Source organism: Chiloscyllium plagiosum, unplaced genomic scaffold, assembly GCF_037043375.1.
Source record: "Chiloscyllium plagiosum isolate Xiang-an unplaced genomic scaffold, Cpla_swu_hap1 HiC_scaffold_44, whole genome shotgun sequence".
Taxonomy (NCBI): domain Eukaryota; kingdom Metazoa; phylum Chordata; class Chondrichthyes; order Orectolobiformes; family Hemiscylliidae; genus Chiloscyllium; species Chiloscyllium plagiosum.
Genome location: NW_028270182.1, coordinates 11,650,427 through 11,677,423, shown reverse-complemented (window position 1 = coordinate 11,677,423; position 26,997 = coordinate 11,650,427). Strand labels below are relative to the sequence as shown.

The 26,997-nt window shown below is 46.3% G+C and overlaps 2 protein-coding genes across 4 annotated transcripts in view; one reads left to right on the top strand and one right to left on the bottom strand.

Moving 5' to 3' along the window:
* The window catches only part of chrnb1 (cholinergic receptor, nicotinic, beta 1 (muscle)), a 34,519-nt gene extending 29,955 nt beyond the window's left edge, over positions 1–4,564 (top strand). For both annotated transcript variants that reach the window (XM_087982992.1, XM_087982993.1), the window contains 2 exons: positions 1,474–1,627; positions 2,905–4,564. In XM_087982992.1, the coding sequence (XP_087839118.1) occupies positions 1,474–1,627; positions 2,905–3,054 (304 nt within the window). In that variant the 3' untranslated portion in view covers positions 3,055–4,564. The remainder of the gene's footprint in view (positions 1–1,473; positions 1,628–2,904) is intronic.
* A 2,602-nt stretch (positions 4,565–7,166) lies between these two features.
* plod3 (procollagen-lysine, 2-oxoglutarate 5-dioxygenase 3) overlaps positions 7,167–26,997 on the bottom strand; it is a 126,019-nt gene continuing 106,188 nt past the window's right edge. For both annotated transcript variants that reach the window (XM_087982990.1, XM_087982989.1), the window contains exons 16-19: positions 20,079–20,183; positions 15,623–15,769; positions 13,925–14,050; positions 7,167–12,715 (exon numbers count right to left, since the gene is read on the bottom strand). In XM_087982990.1, the coding sequence (XP_087839116.1) occupies positions 12,560–12,715; positions 13,925–14,050; positions 15,623–15,769; positions 20,079–20,183 (534 nt within the window). In that variant the 3' untranslated portion in view covers positions 7,167–12,559. The remainder of the gene's footprint in view (positions 12,716–13,924; positions 14,051–15,622; positions 15,770–20,078; positions 20,184–26,997) is intronic.

Below are 26,997 nucleotides of genomic sequence, written 5' to 3'. Positions count from 1 at the left end.
TGCACCTTTACCCAACTGTACCCACCTCAGATTGATCTCTTTCCTCACTATTTCCCTGAGTCCGACCCCCCCACCTTACTAGCTTCAGTCCTCCTTAGTAGCTCCAGCAAATCTCCCTGCCAATATATTAGTCTCCTTCCAATTTAGGTGCAATCCGTCCTTGTACAGGTCACTTCTACCCCAAAAGAGATTCCAATGATCCAAAACCATGAATCCTTCTCCCATACACCAGCTCCTCAGCCATGCATTCATCTGCTCCATCCTCCTATTCCTGCCCTCACTAGCTCGTAGCACTGGGAGTAATCCAGATATTACTACCCTCGAGAACCTCCTTTTCAAATTCCTGCCTAACTTCCTATATTCTCCCTTCAGAATCTCATCCTTTTCCCTTCCAATGTCGTTGGTTCTGATGTGTTCAGTAACCTCCTGAAGGTCCCTCTCCTCTTTGAGAACATTCTGCACTCTCTCTGAGAGATCCTTAATCCCGGCACTAGAGAGTCAACACACCATTCTGATTTCTTGCCGTTGGCCACAAAAATGTCTGTCTGTTCCTCTGACTATAGTGTCCCCATCACAATTGATCGCTTGGAACCCGACCTACCCCCTCATTACATTAGAGCCAGTCTTGATACCAGAAACTTGGCTGTTTGTGCTACATTCCCCTGAGAGTCCATCACCCCTTACACTTCCAAAACAGCGTCCTTGTTGGAGATGGGGATAGCCACAGGAGATATCTGCACTACCTGTCTCCCTTTCCTGGTGGTAACCCATCTGCCTGACTGTGTCTGCGATTTTTCTCCCTTCCTATAACTGCCATGCATCACACCCCTTAGCTCCTGTAAATCCCTCATTGCCACTAACTGCCGCTCCAAATGGTCCATGCGATCTGATAGGATTCGCAACCAAACACACTTACTGCAGACATAATCATCAGTAACATGGAAATTCTCCCTCATCTTCGACACCTAGGGCCTTGTTTAGTACAGGGAATTGAGGATTACAGGGAGAAGGCAGAAGAATGGGCCTGAGAAACATGCCAGCCATAATTGAATAGTGGAGCAGACTCAATAGCCTAATTCTGCTCCCATAATCTTATGATCTAATGTTTTTTATCCATTGGGTCCTAGGAATGATGTCTAATTTCTGTTGGGAAGTTGATGACCCAGCTCGCACTCTGTCCATTATTTGCCATGAACCCCATGCCCTATCCCTCCAGCACTCCATCCCAACCCCATAAAACCAGCGTTCCCCAAGTGACCCTATTTTGAGGCTAGAAGATTGTTGTGACCCCCTCATTCAGAGGGATGGGTGGGAAGGTGCTGTCAGGGCAGGGTGCCTTTGGGGGTGGGGGGTATCGCGGTTGTTACACAGCCAGAACTCCATGACAGCCTGACTGCTCACCACTGCAAGATTTCAGCTCGCCAACACCACTCTTGGGAAACCCTGGAATCAACTGTTCTTCCCTCCCCACAGAGTGGATTTGCCCCCAAGCCACCTGTTTCCGGAGATAAACAGATACATAAACAGCCTTGTTCCCCAAGTGGTATTGCCTCCGGATCTGAAAGCAGCTGTGGACGCCATCAAGTACATCGCCAAGGAGCTACAGGGGCAAGAGGAATATGACAAGGTGAGTGGGCAGGCGTGTGAGGGTGGTGCCTGGGGAGTAACCAACCTGGGAGCAGAAGGGCTGGTAGAGATAAAGCAAACCCCGTTCCCCAACGACCACTTCCTGTAGAGCACTAAAGGCTTGGCCTCCGTCATTTTAGTTGGGGACCATTCATCCATCTGTCACAACAGTTTGAAGGGTGGGAGGGTTCGTTGGACCGGGCATTATCGGTGTTTCAATGTGTACATGGAGTGAGGGACGCAGCGAGGAGTTGGGCATGGAAAGAGGGGTCCCGACTGGGAATTGCGCCAACCGGACAGGGGGCAAAATTCCGAGTTCAAGATGTCTGGCCGCAAGGTCAATGGGGTGAAAGGGTGACCGAGATCCTGGGTCATACCGTGCTGACTCCTGCTCACTCTCTGTTACTGCCCCCCCCCGCTATTGGAAATCGGGCAGCCATTTTTGAGGACGGCAAGCAGCATAATTTCTCAAGGGATGGGCGAACCTTTTGCACCCCACCCTCCTCGCAGATCCCATCGCCCATTGTCGAAAAGTTGGCGCTGGGGTTTATGAGGGTGGACGGGACTTCCAATATATTTTGCGTAGAAGATGTCTCCTCTGGCAGTGCAGTGCTCCCTCAGTATCTGAATCAGGCGCGCTGGAGTCTTTGAAGCGGTGACGGTAACACTGAGAGAGAACATTCTGACCAGGGAAGAACACAGTGCTGCTGAAACAAAACGATGGGATAAATTTAACCAGTGGCTGACATTCTGAGCTGGTTGGCACAGATTCGGGTGTGCCAGAGGGATTAAGCAGGGCTCGACTGACATGCGGTCACCATCAGGGGTAGGAGAGGCCCTGATGAAGGGCTTGTGTCCATAATGTCGGCTCTCCCGCTCCTCGGATGCTGCCTGACCTGCTGTGCTTTTCCAGCACCACACTCTCGAATCAGGAGTAGGGACACCCTGACTGACATGCCACATGGCAGTCTGCTCTGACAATACTCTGTCACTGACACTCTGTCCAGCCCCTTACCTCACCGCAGCTTTGATTAAAAAGTGGTGCGTAGACGCGGCCTGGGGGCTTTTCCGCTCAATGCCGCCTCCGTTTCATTCACATCACTTTCGCTGTCCTCTCACGTCTCTCGTTCAGGGACACAGGCGGCCAATTGAAGCAACGTTCCCCAAAACCTCCCCCACGGCTGCCTGACGTTGGAAGAGGCCTACTCAGGCGTAAGTCGGAAATGGAACCTGCCGTTTTCTTGCTTTTGCTGTGACCTTTTTCCTTGTCTTTCGCAGCTGAAGGAGGACTGGCAGTACGTGGCTATGGTCGTGGACCGGCTGTTCCTGTGGGTCTTCGTCACCTTCACCTCACTGGGGACGCTCGCCATCTTCCTAGATGCCAGCTACAATGTTCCGCCTGTCAATCCCTTCGACCCCTTGGCGTAATGCCGACCCCTGGCAGTTCTCTCCGCCCCCCCCCCCCAACCATTTGAGTAAAAGCGTCTTCCCTCCCCAGTCCACCCCATTCTCCAGTCTCTGGTGTGAATGCAACGCGCTAGGCAACAGTTTCGCTAGAAGGCTGTCTCCTTTTTCCAATTTCGTACAAGAAAAGTTTAGCCTTCCCGCTCTCACTTGTGGGCCAGAGAGTTAAATCTCTCTCTCTCTCTCTCTTCCCGGTTGAATCCTTCACACACCCCCCACAGTGCAGTCCAGTTACTGAAGCTAGGTCAGGATGTCTCTGTAGGAAAACTGAAACCCTTTGCTTCAATGTGCCACAATGTGAAGTTATTCACTTGAGCAAGAAGCATGAAAAAAAACAGTAATATCTAAACAGGGAACAACTGTAGGATTCCAAGGCACAGAGGGACTTGGGAGCTCTGGTGCGTGAGTCACAATATGTTAGTAATACAGTGCAGAACGCTAATGGGATGTAATTATTTAATGAGAGGAATCGAATGAAAAGTAAGTTCTGAAGTCACACTGGACTCGAAATGTTAACTTTGGTTTCCCTCTCCACAAATGCTGCCAGACCTGCTGAGTTTGTCTGGAATTCACTGTTAGATTAGATTCCCGACAGTGTGGAAACAGGCCCTTCAGCCCAACAAGTCCACACCGACCCTCCGAAGAGTAACCCACCCAGACCCATTTCCCTCTGACTAATGCACCTAACACTCTGGGCAATTTAGCACGGCCAATCCACCCTGAGCTGCACATCTTTGGAAGGAAACCGGAGCACTCAGAGGAAACCCACACAGACAGTTACCCGAGGCTGGAATCGAACCTGGGACCCTGGTGCTGTGAGGCAGCAGCGCTAACCACTGAGCCATCATGCAACCACCACGGTTTCTTTCAGATTTCCAGCATCCGCTATGTTTTGCCATAATAAAAGTAGGAATGCTATGTTCCAGTTGTACAGGACATTGGTGAGACCAGATATTGTGCAGTTCTGACTTCTTTATTTAAAGGAAAGATTGGAGGAATTTCGGGGACATTTCCTCACTTGGTTCCTGGAATGAGTGAGTTGACTATGAGAACAGGTTGGACAGGCTGGGATTGTTTCCGCTGGCGTTTGGAAGACTGAGGGGCTGACGACTTAAAGATCCTGAATAGGTTTGACAAAGTGGAGGTGGAAAAAGTATTTCCTTGTTCGGGTGAGCCTAAAACTAGCGAGTACAGCTTTAAAATTACAGGTCATCCATGAGAGTCAGAGTATGTACATGGTACACACTGTTGCCACTGCATGTCTGTGGTGGAGGGAGTGACTGTCGAAGGTGCTGAATCAGGTGCCAGTCAAACAGACTGCTTTGCCCTCAATGGTATTGGGTTTCGTGTTGTTAGAGCTGCACTCATAGAGTCAGGGAGATGTACAGCATGGAAAACAGACCCTTCAGTCCAACCCGTCCAGATATCCCAACTCAATCTAGTCCCACCTGCCAGCACCCAGCCCATATCCCTCCAAACCCTTCCTATTCATATACCCATCCAGATGCCTCTTAAATGTTGCAATTGTACCAGCCTCCACCCCATCCTCTGGCAGCTCATTCCATACACGTACCACCCTCTGCGTGAAAAAGTTGCCCCATATGTCTCTTTTATATCTTTCCCCTTTCACCCTAAACCTATGCCCTCTAGTTCTGGATTCCCTGACCCCAGGGAAAAGACTTTGTCTATTCACCCTATCCATGCCCCTCATGATTTTGTAAACCTCTATAAGGTCACCCCTCAGCCGCCCCATGTGGGAAAGTGGGGAGTATTCCAGCACACTCCTGACTTATACCTTGTAGATGGCAGATAGGCTTTGGAGAGTTGTGAGTCACTTGCTGCAGGATTCCTAGCCTCTAACTCGGAGAGTTGTGAGTTACTTGCTGCAGGATTCCTAGCCTCTAACTTGCTGTTGTAGCCACTGTATTATTATGGGGTGCAGCTATTCGTAGTCAGAATAGTGATAGTTGGGGATTCGGCGATGGTAATGCCATTGAATGACAAGGAAAAAAGGTTACATTAGTTTTTGTTGGAGATGGTCATTGTCTGGTAGTTATGTGGCGGGTGCCTTTTACCACTGTAAATGTTATCTGGGATCTGCTACCTCTGGACATGGACTACTTCAGTGGCTGAGGAGTTGCAAATGGAACTCAACACTGTGTAACCCATCAATGAGTTATGCCATTCTGACCTTGTGATGGAGGGAAAGTGATTGATGAAGCATAGAACATAGAAAAGTACAACACAGAACAGGCCCTTTGGCCCACGATGTTGTGCTGAGGGTTAATCCTAATGTAAATTAAAATAACTTAACCGAAGCACCCCTCAACTCACTGCTCTCCATGTGCATGTCCAGCAGTCACTTAAATGTCCCTAATGACTCTGCTTCCACCACCACTGGCAACACATTCCATGCATTCACAACTCTCTGCGTAAAGAACCTTCCTCTGACGTCTCCTCTATACCTTTCTCCTAATATCGTAAAACTATGACCCCTCGTACCAGTCAATCCTGCACTGGGGAAAAGTCTCTGCTATTGACTTTATCCGTTCCTCTCATTATCTTGTATGCCTCGGTCAGGTCACCTCTCTTCCTCCTTCTCTCCAGAGAGAAAAGTCTGAGCTTATTCAACCTTTCTTCATAAGACAAGCCCTCCAGTCCAGGCAGCACCCCGGTAAACCTTCTTTGCCTCCTCTCCAAAGCCTCTGTATCTGTCCTATAGTAGGGCGACCAGAACTGGACACAATATTCCAAGCATCTGAAAGTGGTTGGCCTAGGATACTACCTGGATGACCTTAGGGCTTTTTATGGCATAGTGGTAGTATACGTACCTCTGAGCTAGGAGGTCTGGGTCAAGTCCCAGCTGTTCCATGTTGCATCGTAATATCTCTGAACAGGTTGATTTAGCAAGTATCTACCCTGAAGGTCTTGTAGATGAGATAATTAACCTCCAACAATCATACCCATCTTCATTTGTCACGATTTGGAGGTGCCGGTGTTGGACTGGGGTGGACAAAGTTAAAAATCACACAACAGCAGGTTATAGCCCAACAGCTTTAATTGGAAGCACTAGCTTTCGGAGCGCTGCTCCTTCATCCTCTGAATGCTAGCGCTTCCAATTAAACCTGTTGGACTATAACCTGGTGTTGTGTGATTTTTAACTTCATTTGTATTAGCTATCAACTCCAAACAGCAGACAGCTTATTCCCATTTCCACTGAATTCATTAACAATGAACAAATTCTCCAGCTGCTTAGTACAGAGACAGGCCGGGGATATGATTGCTCCTACCTTAACCCAAGCCAGCCCCTCCCGTATCAGTAAGGCCAAAGTGGGAAAACTGAAGGGTGCCTATAATGACGGCATTGTTACTTCACAGAAGGCCTCTTGTAGTTGTGCTGGCTCTCTAAAACGAGCACTTAGTGCTTTCTTCCTTTTTCAGACGATCGTTTAAGTCCCCCTTGCAATCCCCGGCTGAACCAGCCCCCCCACCGTCCTGCCAGCCAGCCCCTCCACCATTGCTGCACGATAGAGTTCCAGCTCATGTTACCCCTGCTTCTTTTTGCCAATCCCCATAAATCTGTGCCGCCTCGTTCTCAATCTTTCCACCTATGGCAGCAATTTCTCAATCTGATTTTGCACCACCGTAATCAAACCTCTTCTTCACCCGGTCTTGTCTGAGAACAGTCTGAACCACCCCAATTTGTTTATTCAAGTGACGGACGATGGAACGAGTGCGTACTCACATCCAGCGGACACGGGTGGGTGTTGACTCAATTGCGGTTCCGTCCTGTGTTCCGGACTTCAATGAAGAGTGCACCAACCCACCCCTCCCCCCTCCCCCTCCCCAAACCAGTATCTGACCAAGGCAATGTTCCAAGACCTGGAAATAAAATCCGGAGAAGATATCGCTAATGAGAACGGTCCATTTCGTTTCAAGTATGAAGATTCTGGTCATAGTTTGGAATCGTGCTTTGTGCATTTTTGGTTTGAATGCAACTCATTAGACCCCCACCTCCCCTTTCCCCCATTGTGTGACTTTTTTTTTAAAACAACCAGAAATACTTTGTCATCAAAGTCTGTTAATCATTGTTTATTAAATTAAACCAATTTCCTTTCATGGGGGATCTCATGATTTTTTTTATTAGTCCCTGGTGCTGTCTCAGCCTCTAACGACATGACAGTAGGTGCCGGGAGGGAACCTAGGTGGGTGCTAGTTGAAGGAAGGTTCGGGTAGGGCTTTCAGCTAGTCCAGGAAATAAGAAAGAGCAAATTTAGGATGGCTGGCGGGGAGCAAGAGATTGGAAATCAGGAAGAGATGTGGAAGCATCAAAATTAAGGGGGTGTGATAAGCTGCAAAGGAATTCAGTTGGCTGCATAGCCCCGTGGGAACCCTGAGGTAAAGGGAGGCACTATAAACATACATGTTCTCCACCTCTTAGACTGCATCCTATTCACGTTTTATTGCATGTTGGATCTCATACAGAGCACAGATCAATCCAGTTTATATTGAACCAAAGCTTACACGTCTTATAACAAGAAATAGGAACAGCACATGGCCATTAAGCCCCTCTCGTCCTCTCCACCATTCATCGAGACAGGCTGGTCTTTTACCTCAACTCCATTTTATATTATGCATCTTCCTTAATGGCTCCCTTTAGTTTGGATCCTACAGTGTGTCCCAGTGTGAACAACATCTGATCACAAACCTGCTTGCATTGAATAACCTACTCACTTACCCTCGTGGGTGTCACTTGCAGGATTAATATAGTCAAAGATACGTCTATCCAGCTCAGTGACATGGTGCGTTAAGGTTTCTTGTTTCCCACTGATGTACAGGTATTGTAGCGGCAAGAGCAGCATGGGTCTCAGGGAATCTGGGCGACAGGCAGAGTGAAGGCACAACAGGGTAAACAGTTTCCCCTTTAAGTGGTGGAAGTGACCAGTCCCACCTCCATGCTGTAACAACAAACCCAGACCTTTTCACTGTCTCAGGAGTGACCATTCCCAGCAACACCTCCAAAGATCACCAAGGGGCCTTTCATCAATCCCTGACATCCCACATGCTTCACACGCGATTAAGTAAAACGGAATCAGTCGCAATGTGGGGAATGCGGCTTCCCCAACTTCCACATAGTGAGATCCCACAATCTACAATAAGCAGGCTTTTCAATGCAGTTGGTAGATAAACATTCACCCAGGGGATACAATGGGTCACTTTGGGTTGTGGAGTCAGGATCCACTGCCTGCGACACTGGCATTTGGACATGTTGTTGACCTTGTTTGCTCCTTCAGGTCATCACTACAGATTCCCGGTGGTGTTAGAGGGAGTCCTGTCAGGGTTCACACCGATGTCTATATATGTATCCATGAATGATCATCCAGGGTTAAAATATTTTGGTATCGCCGTGTGTGGGAGATTGTTTTGTGCAAGTCAATGGTTGCGATTCCTACATTTCAAAAGTGACACTTCAAGATAAAGACTTCAGAGGCTACAAAACATTCTGGGTTTCCTGAAGTGATGCTATATAAATACAACGCTTCCATTCATGATAGGATGGGGTTGACTGCCAAAGGAGTTACAGATGTGACTCAGAGTGTGCAATAATCTAACAACAGGCACAGAGAGAATAAAGAGCATATAATATAAGGCATCTTTTCCATAACATTTAAAAAATACATATAAAATTTACAAAAACTACACTTCTGGGTGTGTAAGACACCCTCAGTCACTCCTGTAACCTCCAATGGTTCACATTTGGTTTTTTTTTAAAACCCCGCTCAGTAGCTCTGTATGCTGGAGGTTGGTAATCCTTGAGGGAAGTGTGGCTGGGGTAGGCCCTATGGAAGAGAAAGGGTATCTCGGGGACAGGGTGGCGGTGAGGGATATGGAGCAGCCACTCTGCATCCAATGCAGCCCCCACTCAAGTGCAAAGTGACCCCTCCTCCAGATGGTGTCCAAGATTTGGCCCATCTCCACGGCAACAATTTAGGCCTGAGAGCAGATGAGTGATCCGAGTCTCCCGGTTAGGTCGTCACTTCCTCAACTTCCCAGCATGGAATTACGGGTTAGATACAGCCTCTCTTGAACTCAAGGAGACAAGAGGTGTCGACCAACCAGGCCTTCTCACGTAGGCCCAAGCTTTCCCATCGAAGCTGAATACCTCTGTCACTCTCATCATCATCATCATCATCATGGCACTTGGCTTTGCCTTCCTCAGGCCATTTCTATTCCTGGACCGAAGAGAGGTGTTGGTGGTGGTGGGGGCAGTAGTAGAGGCAAAGGCAGATGTGTGGGCTTCAGAAACTCTCTAGGGTTTCCTCAGACTCCACCCAAGAATCCCAGAGACCTTTGTCTTACCGATCCTCTGGTTCCCTTTAATGGTTCACAAAGAAAACAAGATTTGACCAAAAAGCCGTAGGAAATGGTGGAAGAGCACTGGTGGGGAGGGAGGAGCGAAGACACCTCAGTAAAAGAATTTGCAGAGAGAAAGAGAAAAGCGACAAAATGAGGAAGAAGCTTGCAATAAATAAGGTTAGGTCTTTAGCCTCCGGTGCCCAGCTTACAACCCACACTGACTTTCTCTTGGCTGGGTTGATCACCCCCACATACACAATTGACATGAAACACAGTATACCAAATCTTAAAATGAACCGTCTAGAACATTCTGATGATTGCAGCCCTTATCAAACTTGTGGGAATTGAGGAACAGAAAGTATCGAATCAATGTTTTTTTTTTAAAATATATTCATTCCTGAGATGTGGGCTCCATTGGCTGGGCCAACATTTATTGCTCATCCCTAAGTGTCCTGGATAAGGTGGTCGTGAACTGCCTTCTTGAACCACTGTAGCCTGCCTTGTATAGGGACATTCAAAGTGCTGTTAGGGAGGGAGTTTCAGGATTTTGTCCCAGCAACGCTGAAGGGATGGTGAATGGCTCAGAGGGGAACTTGCAGGTGGTGGAGTTCCCACCTAGCAGCTGCTGTTGTCCTAGGTGGTAGAGGTCGTGAGTTGGAAGGTGCTATCAGAGGAAATTGAGGAGTTCACACAGCTCACTTGTCAGTGGTGGACAGTTCCTCCACTGAGCCAGCGTTGGAAAGAGTGCTGGATGGGTTACAATCAAGCGTAGCTGCTTTGTCCTGGACTGTGCACTTGCAAAAAGTAGGTCAGGCTGAAGAGCACAGGCTAACTCACTAATCGTCTCACACTCCAATCAGGGCCTCTCTGCTCTCGAATCTTACTATTACCATCACACCTGAGACCCATCCTGTTCCTCTTCTGTTTGGTGCAGGTGCAATGGGACAAAACATTTGCCCTCTTGTTTCTCTTTAGTACGTTTAACCTATTCTTTACCTAACCAACCTGTTCGGAGATGCTATTAGACACCTCTGGAGCAAGTGTGACCTGAACCCAGGCCTCCTGATCCAGGGGTAGGGATACTACTACTGTGTTACAAGAGGGCCCCAGTAGTCTGCAGCACCTGGTATTCTCAGGCGGTCTCCCATCCAATTGATAACCAGCACTGGGTCTGCCCTCCATGTTTCCAATTCTGTAAAAGCCAAAGAACTTGTGCCTCTGTGCCTAAGCGTTTAGTGATCCTGCACTGACAGGTTAAGTTGTGGCGGCTGGGAAACTGCTTGAAAGATCGAGGACAGACTGAGGAGACGGAGGGGGACATTCAGCCCCTCAAGCATGATGGTCGTGGCTGATCAGTGTGTTAACGCCATCTACCTGCCTTGATCCCTAACCCTTATCCAACCAAAATCTGTCAATCTCACATTTGAAAGTGTCCGAGCTTTCAGGGGGTGTGGGGTGAGTTGTAGGAGATGTGTGTGTTTGTTGGGGGGGGGGGGGGAGAAACGGATTTGCAGATGTGTGAAGATGTGCTTCCTGAAAATGTCCCTGAATGGCTTGACTTAAACATGGGGGGGTCACGCCCCCTCCTATCACAACCTGTCTGAATCCTCCATACACTCCTCACTCCCCACCCTCCACAAGAGAAGATCACTTTTTTTTTTGCAATCAGCAAAACAGAAAACAACAAGCTGGTCACTGATGGGCTGAGGCTGGCCAATGGCAGTGTCATCTGATCATGGGAACTGACGTAACATGAGAGCGCACAGGATAGAAGAGGGGGAAATGATATCATAGTGAACTGAACCTGTAAGCCAGAAGATCCAGGTTATGGCTCAGGGTGGGAAAGAGGCACGGATTCAAATCCTGCCAAGACGAATTTAATCTGTTAAAATCCTGGAATCAAAATCTAGTCTCTGATGGTGACCATCGATTGTTGTAGAAACGAGACTGGTTTTCTTTACAGAAGGAAATCTGACATTCTTAGGCCGGTCTGGCCTGCACGTGGTTCCAGACCCGCAACAATGTGGTAGACTCTTAACTATCCTCTGAAATGTCCAAGTGAGCATCTCACTTCAAGGGTAATTGAGGATGGGCAATAAAAGCTGACCCTTCCCAGTGATGTCCACACCCCACGAAAGAGAATGGAAAGCCCTCTTGTTGAGAAGGCCTGTGGTTACAATGATACAGCTGCTGGTTCACTTCTCAAATGTCTGAACTGAGGCCACATTAGCTTCTGGATTGCCAGATGCTGGCCTTGCCTGTGATACCCAAATCTCATGAAAGAATGTTTTCAGGAGCAGCCTACATTGGATGGACAGTCCCATTGAAAAGTCAGAACAATTCTAAATGGGTTTGATAGCTCAACATGGACAGACCTCTCTCCCAGGCAGGGGAGGTGGGTGGTGGATGCATGGGTCGGAGGAGCACAGTATCAGAATAAGGGGCAGGCTATTTCAGACTGAGATGAGGAGGGATTTCTTCACTCAGAGGGTGGCAGAACCTTTGGAATTCCTCACTCCAGGGAGCTTGTGGACACCCAAGTACGTTCAAGACAGAGATTGCTAATTTTTTTGTTTTAAAAAAATGTCATTAAGGGAAACAAGGGACCTGGCAGAAATTCGGGTTGAGGTAGCAGATCTGCCATGCTCATGATTTGATGGAGAAGGCATGAAGGTGGGGGGGGGGGGAAGTAGCATTCTCCTGCTCCAGTTTCTTATCAACACAACGCGGGGCCATCTGTTTATCCAACGCTTGGTGTCCAGGGTCCTTGTCCTTCTTGTTGGGCTCGGAGGTTGAAGTTGCTGATTGCCAATGTGTGGAGTGGCTCCTTCAGTCGATCTACAGTGGGTGACATCACCAGGGTTCCGCTGGGGTTAAGGGCAACAGCTCCCACAGAGAAGACTAACGGGGAAGGTGGCTTTGGCTGGGAGTTTTGAGAAGTGTTCTTCGAGGGGGTGGAGGGGGTGGCCCCTGGTCGGCGGTTTCCGGTTAGGTTGCTCTTGATTGTCAAATGAGGTCGAGGAGTGGCTCCGGCACAGGCCTCTGTCCAGGTCATCGGCCTCCGCCAGTCCAATCACTTGTCCCTCCCTCCCTCCGACCCCCTGCGACCCCGTCAAGGGTCCACAAAGGAAACCATGATGTAGCGAGTCCCCCGGGTGGTGGGCAGCCCCTCGTGGAAGTGGGTGAGTCGGCCGGGGTGCATGAGGGACCATCCCTTGCGGGGAGCCTCGATCGAGCAGTTGTACCTCAGGAACCTGCAGCCTCCGCCCTGCAAAGAAATACAACAGCATTGAAAGGATCTTCAGAAACTGGCAGAACACAGACGATCAGCTCGGGACTTCGAGCGCAGAGCTCAGCCTCCTGGTAATCCCCAACGACGACGCCACCCCACCTCATCCCACACCTCCAAATGAGGCAACTGCGATGTCAAGTCAGCCAATAACCTCCTGTCATCAGCCTGCACCTTCACACAGAGTGGAAGCCAAACGGTCACTCTCACCCAGCAGCATGGCTCCATGGCTCAGACTCACTCTTAAACAATGACGAGGGAGGCGGTGAGGAGGACATCGAGTGAGAGGGTGAAGAGGGACAAATGGGAGGGTGAGGAGAGATCAAGTGAGAGGGTGAGGAGGAATCGTGAAGAAGGGAAGGAGGGACTGAGTGAGAGGGTGAGGAGTGTCTGAGTGAGGGGGGAAATCAAGTGAGGTGGGGAATCGAGTGAGGGGGGAAATCGAATGAGAGAGTGAGGGGGGAATCAAGTGAGAGGGGAAATGGAGTGAGGTGGGAATTGAGTGGGGGGGGGAATGAGGGACAGTGAGAGAGTAATCATGTGAGGGGGAATTGAATGGGGGGGAATCGAGAGAGGGGGGAAATCGAGAGAGGGGGGAAATCGAGAGAGGGGGGAAATCGAGAGGGGGGGAAATCGAGAGGGGGGGGAATCGAGAGGGGGGAAAATCGAGAGGGGGGGAAATCGAGAGGGGGGTGAAATCGAGAGGGGGGGAAATCGAGAGGGGGGGAAATCGAGAGGGGGGGAAATCGAGAGGGGGGGAAATCGAGAGGGGGGAAATCGAGAGGGGGGGAAATCGAGAGGGGGGGAAATCGAGAGGGGGGGGAAATCGAGAGGGGGGTGAAATCGAGAGGGGGGGAAATCGAGAGGGGGTGAAATCGAGAGGGGGGGGAAATCGAGAGGGGGGGGAAATCGAGAGGGGGGGGAAATCGAGAGACGGGGGAAATCGAGTCGAAGGGGTGGAGGGACCGAGTGAGAGAGTAAACATGTGAGGGGGAATAAAATGAGGGGGAAATCAACTGAGAGTGAGGTAGTTTCTGAGCAAAAGTGAGAAGGGAGGGACTAAGTGATGGTGTGAGGAGAGATCAAGTGGAAGGGTGAAGGGGTACAGCTATTCCTGTACTGGGCCCTGCCTGGGAAAGCATTTTCTCCCGAGAGGGAAGAAGCTGACAGTCAGCAGCAGTTACTCACCTCATAGTCAACGCCCTTGGTGTTGAGGGCAATGTTGATGGTGAACGTTGACGAATCATGATGAGGCCGGAGCGACGGCTGCTCATCCGGACGATACCGAACCATGAAGTTCATCACCGCCTCGGCCTGTCAGAAAGATCTAGAAATGAGATAAAGACACAGGGACGGGTGTAATCCTGACAGACCCTGTCCTGGTCAGCAACACCCTCAACTCTCTGGAGGTGTCCCATCCAACAGTCCCAACACAGACACAGCACAGGGTCGGACAAATCCCCTGGACACGATGGGTTGTATCCTGGGATATTAAAGGATGTGGCGCCAGATGCACTAGCAGTAATCTTCCAAGAACCCTTAGATTCTGGCAAATCAGAGGTTTGGAAAACTGCCAATGTAACTCCCTTACTCAGAAAGGGAGACCATGAGAAAAGGCAACAGGATGCCAATTAGCTACTTGTCGATTATAAAATTTATAATAACAGAACAATTAGAAATACATATTATAATCAAGCATTCCACTTGATGATCCTTTGGTTAGAAACTTTATCAGTCTGAAAAATTAACTCTGTTTTTCTCCCCACAGCTGCTGCCTGACCTGCTGAGTTTCTTCAGCATTTTGTGCTTGGTCGGTGCCAGTGTTCCTGCTCTACAAAAGCCTCCTCCCACACCCTCTCCTTTTCACCCCATCACCGTTCCCTTCTGTTCTCTTCTCTTACCCCTCCCCTCCCCCCAACCGCCAAACTCCATGTTTACCCAACATCACCCTTTAATGCAATCCCCGTGGAAGCAAGGTGCACACACTCACCGCTCTCTGGATGAGGATGGTATATGCCAGCAGAAAAGCAGGCCCCTCAAGTGAGCTTCAAATCAGGTCACAGCAGATATATCCTGCCTGGCCTCAATAAACCTCATTTCACCCCTGGCTTATCATTAATCTATCCCTCTGCCTTAGAAACAGTCAAGGACTTGGCCTTTTGAGGAAGAGTTCCAAACACTCATAACCATGTGTATGAAAAAAATTCTCATCTGCGTCTTAAATGTATTTTTAAAAATGGACTGTAAATTTCTTTATGTATTTACAAGTAACTTTCTTATATTGATGACACCAAATTAGCTACCCATGCCCGTGTCTGCGTGGGTTTCCTCCGGGGGCTCCGGTTTCCTCCCACAGTCCAAAGATGTGCAGGTCAGGTGAATTGGCCATGCTAAATTGCCCGTAGTGTTAGGTGAAGGGGTAAATGTAGGGGCATGGGTGGATTGCGCTTCGGTGTGGACTTGTTGGGCCGAAGGGCCTGTTTCCATGCTGTAATGTAATCTAATCTAATCAAATTAGATTAGATTCCCTACAGTGTGGAAACAAGCCCTTCGGCCCAACAAGTCCACACCGACCCTCGGAAGAGTAACCCACCCAGACCCAGTTTCCCGCCGACTAATGCACTGAACACTATGGGGCAATTTAGCCTGGCCAATTCACCTAATCTGCACATCTTTGGATTGTGGGAGGAAACCTACGCAGATACAGGGAGAATATGCAAACTCCACATAGCCAGTCGCCCGAGGCTGGAATTGAACCTGGGTCCTTGGCGCCGTGAGGCAGCAGTGCTAACCACTGAGCTACCGTGCCGCCCTCTTCTCCGCACGTCTCCTCTCCCTTCCTCTGTCCCTCTCACACCGCCCTGTTCCAGGCCCCCTTCTGTGTACCTTGGTATAATAACCAGGATATAACTTCTCCGTCACCGGGGCAATGTACTTCCTCAGGAACTTCAGCCATTCCCTCTCAAAGCCGACCTGCCTCATGTGAATGTCAACGGTCGGGACGTTCTCGTAACCTCCGCTGAGCCGCGAATCCTGGGGGAAAAGCATAACCGCGGCAAGACGCTTACAGAGAGAAAGATGCACTTGCATTTACGCAGCACTGTTCACGACTTCAGCACTTTACAGACAATTCTGAAGTTGTCACTGTAGTAACATGGGAAACAGGGGGCCCTCCAAATCCCACACCATCTCAGTTCCTTCAATGTCCCCGGGTAAGAATCCCTAACAGCACTGTAGGTACTCATCCATCCAAGCAACTGCAGCAGTTGCAGAAGGTAGCACAGCATCTCAAGGATTAATTCCAGGCAGGAGAAAGTGAGGTCTGCAGATGCTGGAAATCAGAGATGGAAATGTGTTGCTGGAAAAGCGCAGCAGGTCAGGCAGCATCTAGGGAACAGGAGAATCGACGTTTCGGCCATTAGCCTGAAGAAGGGCTAATGCCCGAAACGTCGATTCTCCTGTTCCCTAGATGCTGCCTGACCTGCTGCACTTTTCCAGCAACACATTTCCATCTCTTAATTCCAGGCAGGCAATAAATGCCGGCCTTGCAATTTTTAAAAAATCCTCTCACGGGATGTGGATGTCAGTGGAAAAGTCAGCTTTTATTGCCCACCCCACATTGCCCTTGACTGAATGATTTGCTCAGAGATCTCAGAGGACAGTTAGAAGTCAGCCACACTACTGTAGGGTTGGAGTCACACCTAGGCCAGACAGGGTAAAGACAGCAGATTTCCAGCCTGAAATGAAACCAGGTAAGATTACAGGCTGACAATTCTGAGGCAGGCCTTGAACACTTGACTTTTTTTTTAATTTGGAGGCAATAATCGATGACAAAACTTTGGCTTTAGGCGGTGTATCTGGCCCTGGTTTCTTTTTGAAGAAAAGTTGAGACAGAGGTGCTAATGTGTCGGCTTCAAAGCCCATAAGCTTGTGAAGCCTTGGATTTGTTTTTAAATGATGGAACCCATGTAAGTTTAAGAGGTACAGTTAGTAGGTTTCCAGATGATACCAAAAGTGGAGGTGCAGTGGACAGAGAAGATTACTTCAGAGTACAATGGGATCTTGGTTAGATGGGCCAATGGGCTGAGGAGTGGCAGATGGAGGTTAATTTAGATAAATGCGAGGTGCTGCATTTTGGGAAAGCAAATCTTAGCAGGACTTATAAACTTAATGGTAAGGTCCTCAAGAGTGTTGCTGAACAAAGAGGCCTTGCAGTGCAATTTCATAGCTCCTTGAAAGTGGAGTCGCAGGTAGATAGGATAGTGAAGAAGGCGTTTGGTATGCTTTCCTTTATTGGTCAGAGTATTGAGTTTAGGAGTTGGGTGGTCATGTTGCGGCTACACAGGACATTGGCTAAGCCACTTTTGGAATATAGTCTGCAATTCTGGTCTCCTTCCTATCGGAAGGATGTTGTGAAACTTGAATGGGTTCAGAAGAGATTTACAAGGATGTTGCCAGGGTTGGAGGGTTTGAGCTATAGGGAGAGGTTGATTAGGCTGGGGCTGTTTTCCCTGGAGCATCAGAGGCTGAGGGGTGACCTTATAGAGGTTTATAAAATCATGAGGAGCATGGATAGGGTGAATACACGAGGTCTTTTCCCTGTGGTCGGGGGGTCCAGAACTAGAGGGCATAACTTCAGGGTGAGAGGGGAAAATTTAAAAGGGACCTAAGGGGCAACTTTTCATGCAGAGGGTGGTGTGTGTGGAATGAGCTGCCACAGGAAGTGATGGAGGCTGGTACAATTATAACATTTAAAAGGCATCTGGATGGGTATATGAGTAGGAAGGGGTTCGAGGGATATGGGCCGGATGCTGGCAAGTGGGACTAGATTAGGTTAGGATATCTGGTCGGCCTGGACAACTTGGAACGAAGGATCTGTTTCCGTGCTGTATAGGTCTGTGACTCTAATAGAAGCAGCCTGACTGGGTGGGGTCAAGCACCCACAGAACCAGGTTTATTAGTTCTAGTTTCTCAGTAGCAATTGTTGGGGTATTGAAGCAGGATGTGGAAGCTGTCTTCCCCCTCTTTGTCGGTTCCAGGTAAAAGCGTCTCTTGCTGCTGCTAGAATTGCACGCGAGACAATGCATTTTACTGAATTTGCCTTTGCCAAGGGTGTGTTTATGGGACATTACTATGTTGGAACAGTCACTATTTAACAGTTAAATAAACTGTTATTCTGTTAACTTTTTCAATAGAGTTAAGTTATTCCAATTTTTTCTTTGATTATATTTTAACCAAAGCGTATGAATAAAGTGTGCTTTGCTTCAAGACTGGTAGTTTGATCAATTGACTTGCATCCGGGAAGCAACGCCTGGCACTTGCCTTTAAAGTAAGAAAGAGTTAGGGTCTGGTTATCTTCTTAATGTATTTTGAGGGGGTTTGGACTGGTCCATAACAAACACAATCCACTCCGGCTTGGCTAACTGTTCTGTCATAGCAGTGAACACAGAGAAAACTGATAGCCAAAGTAATGAAATGGAGTATGGCATCAGAAGTCAACTCGAGCAGCAAAGGTTAAAAGGCATCTCACAATGTACCATCCATGGCCCCGTCAATATTGTTGCCCATCTCTTTTAGCCCTTGGTTTCAGTCGCTTGTTCAGCCAGTTCAGAGGCCATTAAGAGTCAATCACACTACAATGGGTCTGGAGTCACATGCAAGTAGATCTGGTACGGAAGGCAGATTTCCATTCCCTAAATGACAGCAGTAAACAATCACCATTTCTACCCCTTGATGGTTTTTTTTTGGGGATGTGGACCTCGCTAGGTATTGCCCATCCCTCATTTCGGTGAAGCGGTGGCCCAGTGGCATTATCACTGGATCGTTAGTCGAGAGACCCAAGTAATGTTCTGGGGACCCAGGCTCGAATCCCGCCATGGCAGATGGTGGAATTTGAATGTGATAAAGATTTGGAATTAAGAGTCTAATGATGACCGCGAATACATTGTCGATTGTTGGAAAAACCCAGCTGGTTCGCTAATGCCCTTTCGGGAAGGAAATGGCCATCCTTGCCCAGTCTGGCCTACATGTGACTGCAGACCCACAGCAAGTAGTTGACTCTTAACTGCCCTCTGGGCAATTAGGGATGGGTAATAAATGCTGACCTAGCCAGTGATGCCCTCAAAAAAAAAATAATGCCCTTAAGGTGGTCATCTTGAACCACCACAGTCCATGTGCTGTAGGAATACCCAGTGCTGTTTGGGCGAGAGTTCCAAGGAGTTTGATCCGGAGACAATGTATTTCCAAGTCAGGATGGTGTGTGATTTGGAAGGGAACTTGCATGGTATTTCCATGTATCTGCTACCTTGTCCTTCTCGATGATAGAGGTCCTGGATTTGGAATGTGCTTTTGGAAGCTGACGCACTGCATCTTCTCGACCTCCGAATGAGCATCAGTGTTGGGGGTCGTTTATGGTTAAGCGGAGGGCGGGGTGCTGAGAAAGCAGGGTTACTTTATCCTGGCTCAAATTTCTTCACCAAGTATGGACAATATAAAATTACTTTGCTGTTTGCGCCCCATCCGTTTGGTGCTGATGAAACCAATTGTTGTTCAGCAGAGACCGAGGTCTCCCAGAACTCAAGTGCGACTTATTTCCCAGGACAAAGTGGAAGTGCAGTATAACACAATGTGACAAGGATTGTGGCAGTGGGCCAAGACTCAAGGCAATAGTGAGACAATATCAGCAATGTGGCATCTCAGACAGCGTTGATCAATTCAACTTTCTTTCAGCTAAGGTCTCAATTCATTCGCGTTGCCGCCTAACTCCTCTTAGCGGCACATTGACCGACAGTGAAGGGTTAGCTGTATGGGGGCCTGTGGCCAGGATCAGCAATCTTTTTGAGAGCCTTACTCATCTTAACTAAACAGCAGACACAAGTGTCCTTGAAGGTTACACACTCCATCACTAATATCGACATCAAAGAACTGACCTGATGTGACCTCATTGCTTCTCTAATGGAATGGCCCTAGTGGATTGGCCTCGTGTCACCCTGTTGCCTTAGAAACAAGCATGGGCCTAGTGATTGGCCTGGTGTGACCCTGTTGCCTTAGAAACAAGCAAGGGCCTAGTGATTGGCCTGGTGTGATCCTGTTGCCTTAGAAACAAGCAAGGGCCTAGTGATTGGCCTGGTGTAATCCTGTTGCCTTAGAAACAAGCATGGGCCTAGTGAATTGGCCTAGTGTGACCCTGTTGCCTTAGAAACAAGCATGGGCCTAGTGAATTGGCCTAGTGTGACCCTGTTGCCTTAGAAACAGGAGTAGGCCTAATAGATTGATCTAATTTTACCTTGTTCCCATAGAAACAAGGATGGATCTGTGCGTTGCTCTGATCCGGCCTTCTTACCTCATGCTTTCCTCCAGACCACTGGCCAAAATGCTCCAGTTCTTGCACCAACTCATCACAGGCTCGTTCAGAGAGAATGGGGAACCAGTACACATCAGGACACGGCTGAGCAAGGAATACAGACTCAGTCAGCTAATGGCAATGCAATAGGTTCACAGAAGAAAACAGCTAATTCTCTAATCAGAATTAGCTTGATATCAAATTAAAACAGTTAGTTAGGATCACACTGTTCAGCTGGGCCAGGCAAACTGTGTGACCAAACATGCAGCATGGTTGATTACAGATGGGCTGCTATCAGGTATCAGGAAAGTTGAGGGAGTGATCAATGATTTGAAAAATGTGGTGCTGGAAAAACACAGCAGGCCAGGCAGCATCCGAGGAGCAGGAGAATCGACGTTTCAGGAATGAGGCTGGTGTGCCAAGCGGGCTGAGATAAAGGGTAGGGGGGAGGGAGTTTGGGGGAGGGGCGCTGGGAATACGATAGGAGGTGAGGGTGAGGGTGATAGGCCGGAGAGGGGGTGAGGGCGGAGAGGTCGGGAAGAAGATTGCAGGTCAAGAAGGTGGTGCTGAGTCCGAGGGTTGGGACTGAGACAAGGTTGGGGGGGGGGGGAGGGGAGGGGAGGGGGGAGGGGAGGGGAAGGGAAATGAGGAAGCTGGAGAAATCTAGATTCATCCCTTGTGGTTGGAGGGTTCCTAGGCGGAAGTTGAGGCGCTCTTCCTCCAGGCATCATGTGGCCTCCTCCATCGCCAGACCCTGACCACATGCATCTACGAATAAACCAACAGGTAACACTGGAATTTATAGGAGGAATAAAAAGATAAAGCTAAAGACTGCATTTGAGCATAAAACATAGAACAGTACAGGCCCTTCGGCCCTCGATGTTGTGCCAGCCTTTTATCCTACTCTAAGCTCAGACTAATCTACATACCTTTCATTGTGCTAACTTCCATATGTCTATCCAAGAGTCGCTTAAATGTCCCTAATGTATCTGACTCACACAGCTTTCAAAACAAAACTGATGAAATAAGAGCCCAATTAGAATTCAATAAGCTGGTGACCATTGCAGAGACATGGCTGAAGGATGGCATGAACTGGGAACTGAACATTTAAGGATACTGGGCATTTCGGACACTTAGATAGGAAAAGGTGATTAATTAAATAAAGATGATGTTGGGACTTTAGAGAGGGGTGAACTAAGTTCTGGAAACCAGGAGGGTAGAGATGAGAAGCAATGAAGGCAAGAAATTACTTGCGGGAGATTTACAAGTTCCCTAAACGTTATGTTTTGGAGGTGCCAATGTTGGACTGGGATGTGCAGTTAAAACTCACACAACACCAGGTTATTGTCTAACAGTTAAAAATCACACAACACCAGGTTATAGTCCAACAGTTAAAACTCACACAACACCAGGTTATAGTCTAACAGTTAAAACTCACACAACACCAGGTTATAGTCCAACAGTTAAAAATCACACAACACCAGGTTATAGTCCAACAGTTAAAACTCACACAACACCAGGTTATAGTCCAACAGTTAAAACTCACACAACACCAGGTTATAGTTCAACAGTTAAAAATCACGCAACACCAGGTTATTGTCTAACAGTTAAAAATCACACAACACCAGGTTATAGTCCAACAGTTAAAACTCACCCAACACCAGGTTATAGACCAACAGTTAAAAATCACACAACACCAGGTTATAGTCCAACAGTTAAAAATCACACAACACCAGGTTATTGTCCAACAGTTAAAACTCACACAACACCAGGTTATAGACCAACAGTTAAAAATCACACAACACCAGGTTATTGTCCAACAGTTAAAACTCACACAACACCAGGTTATAGTCCAACAGTTAAAAATCACACAACACCAGGTTATTGTCCAACAGTTAAAACTCACACAACACCAGGTTATAGACCAACAGTTAAAAATCACACAACACCAGGTTATAGACCAACAGTTAAAAATCACACAACACCAGGTTATAGTCCAACAGTTAAAACTCTCACAACACCAGGTTATAGTCCAACAGTTAAAACTCACACAACACCAGGTTATAGACCAACAGTTAAAACTCACACAACACCAGGTTATAGTCCAACAGTTAAAAATCACACAACACCAGGTTATAGTCCAACAGTTAAAAATCACACAACACCAGGTTATAGACCAACAGTTAAAAATCACACAACACCAGGTTATAGTCCAACAGTTAAAACTCACACAACACCAGGTTATAGACCAACAGTTAAAAATCACACAACACCAGGTTATAGTCCAACAGTTAAAACTCACACAACACCAGGTTATAGACCAACAGTTAAAAATCACACAACACCAGGTTATAGACCAACAGTTAAAAATCACACAACACCAGGTTATAGACCAACAGTTAAAACTCACACAACACCAGGTTATAGTCCAACAGTTAAAAATCACACAACACCAGGTTATAGTCCAACAGTTAAAACTCACACAACACCAGGTTATTGTCCAACAGTTAAAACTCACACAACACCAGGTTATTGTCCAACAGTTAAAACTCACACAACACCAGGTTATAGACCAACAGTTAAAAATCACACAACACCAGGTTATTGTCCAACAGTTAAAACTCACACAACACCAGGTTATAGACCAACAGTTAAAACTCACACAACACCAGGTTATAGACCAACAGTTAAAAATCACACAACACCAGGTTATAGACCAACAGTTAAAAATCACACAACACCAGGTTATTGTCCAACAGTTAAAACTCACACAACACCAGGTTATAGTCCAACAGTTAAAAATCACACAACACCAGGTTATAGTCCAACAGTTAAAAATCACACAACACCAGGTTATAGACCAACAGTTAAAAATCACACAACACCAGGTTATAGTCCAACAGTTAAAAATCACACAACACCAGGTTATAGTCCAACAGTTAAAACTCACACAACACCAGGTTATAGTTCAACAGTTAAAAATCACGCAACACCAGGTTATTGTCTAACAGTTAAAAATCACACAACACCAGGTTATAGTCCAACAGTTAAAACTCACCCAACACCAGGTTATAGACCAACAGTTAAAAATCACACAACACCAGGTTATAGTCCAACAGTTAAAAATCACACAACACCAGGTTATTGTCCAACAGTTAAAACTCACACAACACCAGGTTATAGACCAACAGTTAAAAATCACACAACACCAGGTTATTGTCCAACAGTTAAAACTCACACAACACCAGGTTATAGTCCAACAGTTAAAAATCACACAACACCAGGTTATTGTCCAACAGTTAAAACTCACACAACACCAGGTTATTGTCCAACAGTTAAAACTCACACAACACCAGGTTATAGTCCAACAGTTAAAACTCACACAACACCAGGTTATAGACCAACAGTTAAAACTCACACAACACCAGGTTATAGTCTAACAGTTAAAAATCACACAACGCCAGGTTATAGACCAACAGTTAAAAATCACAACGCCAGGTTATAGTCCAACAGTTAAAAATCACACAACACCAGGTTATTGTCCAACAGTTAAAACTCACACAACACCAGGTTATAGTCCAACAGTTAAAAATCACACAACACCAGGTTATAGTCCAACAGTTAAAACTCACACAACACCAGGTTATAGTTCAACAGTTAAAAATCACACAACACCAGGTTATTGTCTAACAGTTAAAACTCACACAACACCAGGTTATAGACCAACAGTTAAAAATCACACAACACCAGGTTATAGTCCAACAGTTAAAACTCACACAACACCAGGTTATAGTTCAACAGTTAAAAATCACACAACACCAGGTTATTGTCTAACAGTTAAAACTCACACAACACCAGGTTATAGTCCAACAGTTAAAACTCACACAACACCAGGTTATAGTCCAACAGTTAAAACTCACAACACCAGGTTATAGACCAACAGTTAAAACTCACACAACACCAGGTTATAGACCAACAGTTAAAACTCACACAACACCAGGTTATAGTTCAACAGTTAAAAATCACACAACACCAGGTTATTGTCCAACAGTTAAAACTCACACAACACCAGGTTATAGTCTAACAGTTAAAACTCACACAACACCAGGTTATAGTCCAACAGTTAAAACTCACACAACACCAGGTTATAGTCCAACAGTTAAAACTCACACAACACCAGGTTATAGTTCAACAGTTAAAAATCACACAACACCAGGTTATTGTCCAACAGTTAAAACTCACACAACACCAGGTTATAGTCCAACAGTTAAAACTCACACAACACCAGGTTATAGTCCAACAGTTAAAACTCACAACACCAGGTTATAGACCAACAGTTAAAACTCACACAACACCAGGTTATAGTCCAACAGTTAAAACTCACACAACACCAGGTTATAGTCCAACAGTTAAAAATCACACAACACCAGGTTATAGACCAACAGTTAAAAATCACACAACACCAGGTTATAGACCAACAGTTAAAACTCACACAACACCAGGTTATAGTCCAACAGTTAAAAATCACACAACACCAGGTTATAGACCAACAGTTAAAAATCACACAACACCAGGTTATAGTCCAACAGTTAAAAATCACACAACACCAGGTTATTGTCCAACAGTTAAAACTCACACAACACCAGGTTATAGACCAACAGTTAAAAATCACACAACACCAGGTTATTGTCCAACAGTTAAAACTCACACAACACCAGGTTATAGTCCAACAGTTAAAAATCACACAACACCAGGTTATTGTCCAACAGTTAAAACTCACACAACACCAGGTTATTGTCCAACAGTTAAAACTCACACAACACCAGGTTATAGTCCAACAGTTAAAACTCACACAACACCAGGTTATAGACCAACAGTTAAAACTCACACAACACCAGGTTATAGTCCAACAGTTAAAACTCACACAACACCAGGTTATTGTCCAACAGTTAAAACTCACACAACACCAGGTTATAGTCCAACAGTTAAAACTCACACAACACCAGGTTATAGTCCAACAGTTAAAACTCACAACACCAGGTTATAGTCCAACAGTTAAAACTCACACAACACCAGGTTATAGTCCAACAGTTAAAACTCACAACACCAGGTTATTGTCCAACAGTTAAAACTCACACAACACCAGGTTATAGTCCAACAGTTAAAACTCACACAACACCAGGTTATAGTCCAACAGTTAAAACTCACAACACCAGGTTATAGACCAACAGTTAAAAATCACACAACACCAGGTTATAGTCCAACAGTTAAAACTCACACAACACCAGGTTATAGTTCAACAGTTAAAAATCACACAACACCAGGTTATTGTCCAACAGTTAAAACTCACACAACACCAGGTTATAGTTCAACAGTTAAAAATCACACAACACCAGGTTATAGTCCAACAGTTAAAACTCACAACACCAGGTTATAGACCAACAGTTAAAAATCACACAACACCAGGTTATAGTCCAACAGTTAAAACTCACACAACACCAGGTTATAGTTCAACAGTTAAAACTCACACAACACCAGGTTATAGTCCAACAGTTAAAACTCACACAACACCAGGTTATAGTCCAACAGTTAAAACTCACAACACCAGGTTATAGACCAACAGTTAAAACTCACAACACCAGGTTATAGACCAACAGTTAAAAATCACACAACACCAGGTTATAGTCCAACAGTTAAAACTCTCACAACACCAGGTTATAGACCAACAGTTAAAACTCACACAACACCAGGTTATAGTTCAACAGTTAAAAATCACACAACACCAGGTTATAGTCCAACAGTTAAAACTCACACAACACCAGGTTATAGTCCAACAGTTAAAACTCACAACACCAGGTTATAGACCAACAGTTAAAACTCACACAACACCAGGTTATAGTCCAACAGTTAAAACTCACACAACACCAGGTTATAGTCCAACAGTTAAAAATCACACAACACCAGGTTATAGACCAACAGTTAAAAATCACACAACACCAGGTTATAGTCCAACAGTTAAAACTCACACAACACCAGGTTATAGTCCAACAGTTAAAAATCACACAACACCAGGTTATAGACCAACAGTTAAAACTCACACAACACCAGGTTATAGTCCAACAGTTAAAACTCACAACACCAGGTTATAGACCAACAGTTAAAACTCACACAACACCAGGTTATAGTCCAACAGTTAAAACTCACACAACACCAGGTTATAGTCCAACAGTTAAAAATCACACAACACCAGGTTATAGACCAACAGTTAAAAATCACACAACACCAGGTTATAGTCCAACAGTTAAAACTCACACAACACCAGGTTATAGTCCAACAGTTAAAAATCACACAACACCAGGTTATAGACCAACAGTTAAAACTCACACAACACCAGGTTATAGTCCAACAGTTAAAACTCACACAACACCAGGTTATAGTCCAACAGTTAAAACTCACACAACACCAGGTTATAGTCCAACAGTTAAAAATCACACAACACCAGGTTATAGACCAACAGTTAAAAATCACACAACACCAGGTTATTGTCCAACAGTTAAAACTCACACAACACCAGGTTATAGTCCAACAGTTAAAAATCACACAACACCAGGTTATAGTCCAACAGTTAAAAATCACACAACACCAGGTTATAGACCAACAGTTAAAAATCACACAACGCCAGGTTATAGACCAACAGTTAAAAATCACACAACGCCAGGTTATAGTCCAACAGTTAAAACTCACACAACACCAGGTTATAGACCAACAGTTAAAACTCACACAACACCAGGTTATAGACCAACAGTTAAAAAACAGCAGCAAGTTATAGTCCAACAGGTTTTATTTGAAAACACTGGCTTTCTGAGCACTGCTCCTTCATCAGGTGGGTGTGGAGTATAAGATCGTAGGACCCAGAATT